The sequence below is a fragment of the Octopus bimaculoides genome, chromosome 25, assembly GCF_001194135.2.
Source record: "Octopus bimaculoides isolate UCB-OBI-ISO-001 chromosome 25, ASM119413v2, whole genome shotgun sequence".
In the NCBI taxonomy this organism is placed as follows: Eukaryota; Metazoa; Mollusca; class Cephalopoda; order Octopoda; family Octopodidae; genus Octopus; species Octopus bimaculoides.
Window position 1 is genome coordinate 35,224,021 of NC_069005.1, and position 1,979 is coordinate 35,225,999.

The 1,979-nt window shown below is 36.1% G+C and overlaps 2 protein-coding genes across 2 annotated transcripts in view; one reads left to right on the forward strand and one right to left on the reverse strand.

The window, feature by feature from the left end:
• Positions 1-711, forward strand: part of LOC106867933 (HEAT repeat-containing protein 6) — a 25,025-nt gene extending 24,314 nt beyond the window's left edge. Inside the window, exon 25 of the mRNA XM_014913000.2 lies at positions 373-711. Within this exon, the coding sequence (XP_014768486.1) occupies positions 373-428 (56 nt within the window). The 3' untranslated portion in view covers positions 429-711. The remainder of the gene's footprint in view (positions 1-372) is intronic.
• Positions 712-1,778: 1,067 nt separating this feature from the next.
• The window catches only part of LOC106867938 (mast cell protease 2), a 3,606-nt gene continuing 3,405 nt past the window's right edge, over positions 1,779-1,979 (reverse strand). Inside the window, exon 5 of the mRNA XM_014913006.2 lies at positions 1,779-1,783. Within this exon, the coding sequence (XP_014768492.1) occupies positions 1,779-1,783 (5 nt within the window). The remainder of the gene's footprint in view (positions 1,784-1,979) is intronic.

Genomic DNA, 1,979 nt, shown 5'->3' on the forward strand with positions numbered 1-1,979 from the left:
TCCTGTTGGCCTTGACACAATTACTGTGTCCTTAAGTTTGCGAGGGGGAGACAAGCTCCTCCACCCAGCCTAGCCAGCATTCAGGGACATGTTTCTGAGTCTTTGCTCGTCATCAGCCTGAAGTAGCTTCCCTCACAAACTTAAGGACACAGTAATTGTGTCAAGGCCGACAGGAAGCGGTCCAGCTTCCTAGGGCTAAACGGCAGTAGTGTGTTCCCTTATTGGGATTGTCACATTAAGTTGACAATATACTACAACTTTATATATATATATATATATATATGAAGAAATTTTGTATACAACATAAATGTTTAGTGCGAAAAAGAGAAGGAGTAAAATTTATTTTTATGTTTTCCATTTTGTTCCTTTCAGAAAGCAACAATGAAGACAAATCTGAAAAATCCTTTTTTAAACAAATCTATGACTAATTACTTGGCCGTGTTTGGTGGAACTGGGCGTTTTCATGGAAACTATAAGTCTGGCTTCACTGTATGTCTTTGGAAATGGCATCTTGATATTTGTATATTTAAAATGCTGACCAACATTGGTTGTTCAGAGACATTCCTGGAAGAATGGATGGAACTACATAATTATCATAAACATTTCAAGAACTGTCTGTCAGTTGTTCTGCCTCAACAGTCAACTGACAACTTCACATGTGTTTTAGGAGAGTTTTATCATATAATAATAATAATAAATATCAAAATCCTATCTAAATTTGTCATCAAATTCTTGCAAAATATCTTTTTTCTTATTATTCATTTCGATATTATCCAGGAACCTCAATCTAAGAGTCTCTTTGCAAATTGGCAGCAGCTGTGATTAATTAAAATGAATGCAATCTAATTTTCTGGATAGTTATCATCATCATCATTTTATGTCGACTTCCCATGTTAGCATGGATTAGATCAGTGGGTTTCAACCATTTTTTTTTTTGTTCCTAGAGCCCTTTGCTTACTCTTTTACTCAAGTGGCCCCTCATAGCCATTCCATGTTTAAGAACTAGTTTGTAGAGATTTCTTTCAAAATTCCTGTTTTGTTTTTTACCGATTTCCTTGTATATGTTTGACGTAGAATTCTCTGAGAGAACAGATTTCAGTGGCTGGAAACATGGGAAACTATGTAAAACATCAAAAAAACTTGGGAATAGCTAAATACATCCAAAAACATTTAAAATATTACTGTGTATCCCCAATTTACTATTTTGCTTGCATGGACCCTCAAAAATGTTATATGAAGTCACAGAGGTCATGTGGAACCCAACTGTGGAACCCATCATGGTCAAAATTCTTATTTGGAGTTTATTCTCCTCTTAGGCAGGAACCACACTTCTTTGTTACATTCTGTATATTGTTTGGTTTCAATGACCAGTCTGCCCTCAGTCTTGATTACTCTCTCTCTCTCTCTATCACACACACACATAAGCACACATACACACATGCAACCACACCCACACACACACATCCTCACTAAAACACTGACAACATTTTAATGCCATCTGTTTTTAAGATGGAGAATCTCTTTAAAAAGAAGAAAGCCAGAATATTGTTCAATAAAAATCTATTTTATTCAAAAATAGTTGAGATGTCAAGTATGATGTAGAGTTTCATCACATTGCAAGAACTTATAAAGTCCTTAATGTGGTGTCGATCCAGTTTCTGAAGTAGGAAACACTGGTAAAGATGGCAGCATCAATAGCACAGTCATAACCAAATGATGTGATGCCAGCCACAACCATGTTGCCATTTCTGCTGGGGCAATAGAAAGGGCCACCAGAATCACCCTGGGGAGGAAACAAAAAGAATATTTAACAATTAGTTTGAGATAGTACGTTAACCTTGGTCTCGTTCGTTTTGTTGTTCGTGTTGGAGTGGGATGTGATGGGGGTAAATGACATTAATTGTTCGATGAGACACATCTAACTTTGTCAACCGTTAAAAAAAAATCTAAGAAATGTAATGTCACAAACTAAGAAAGGT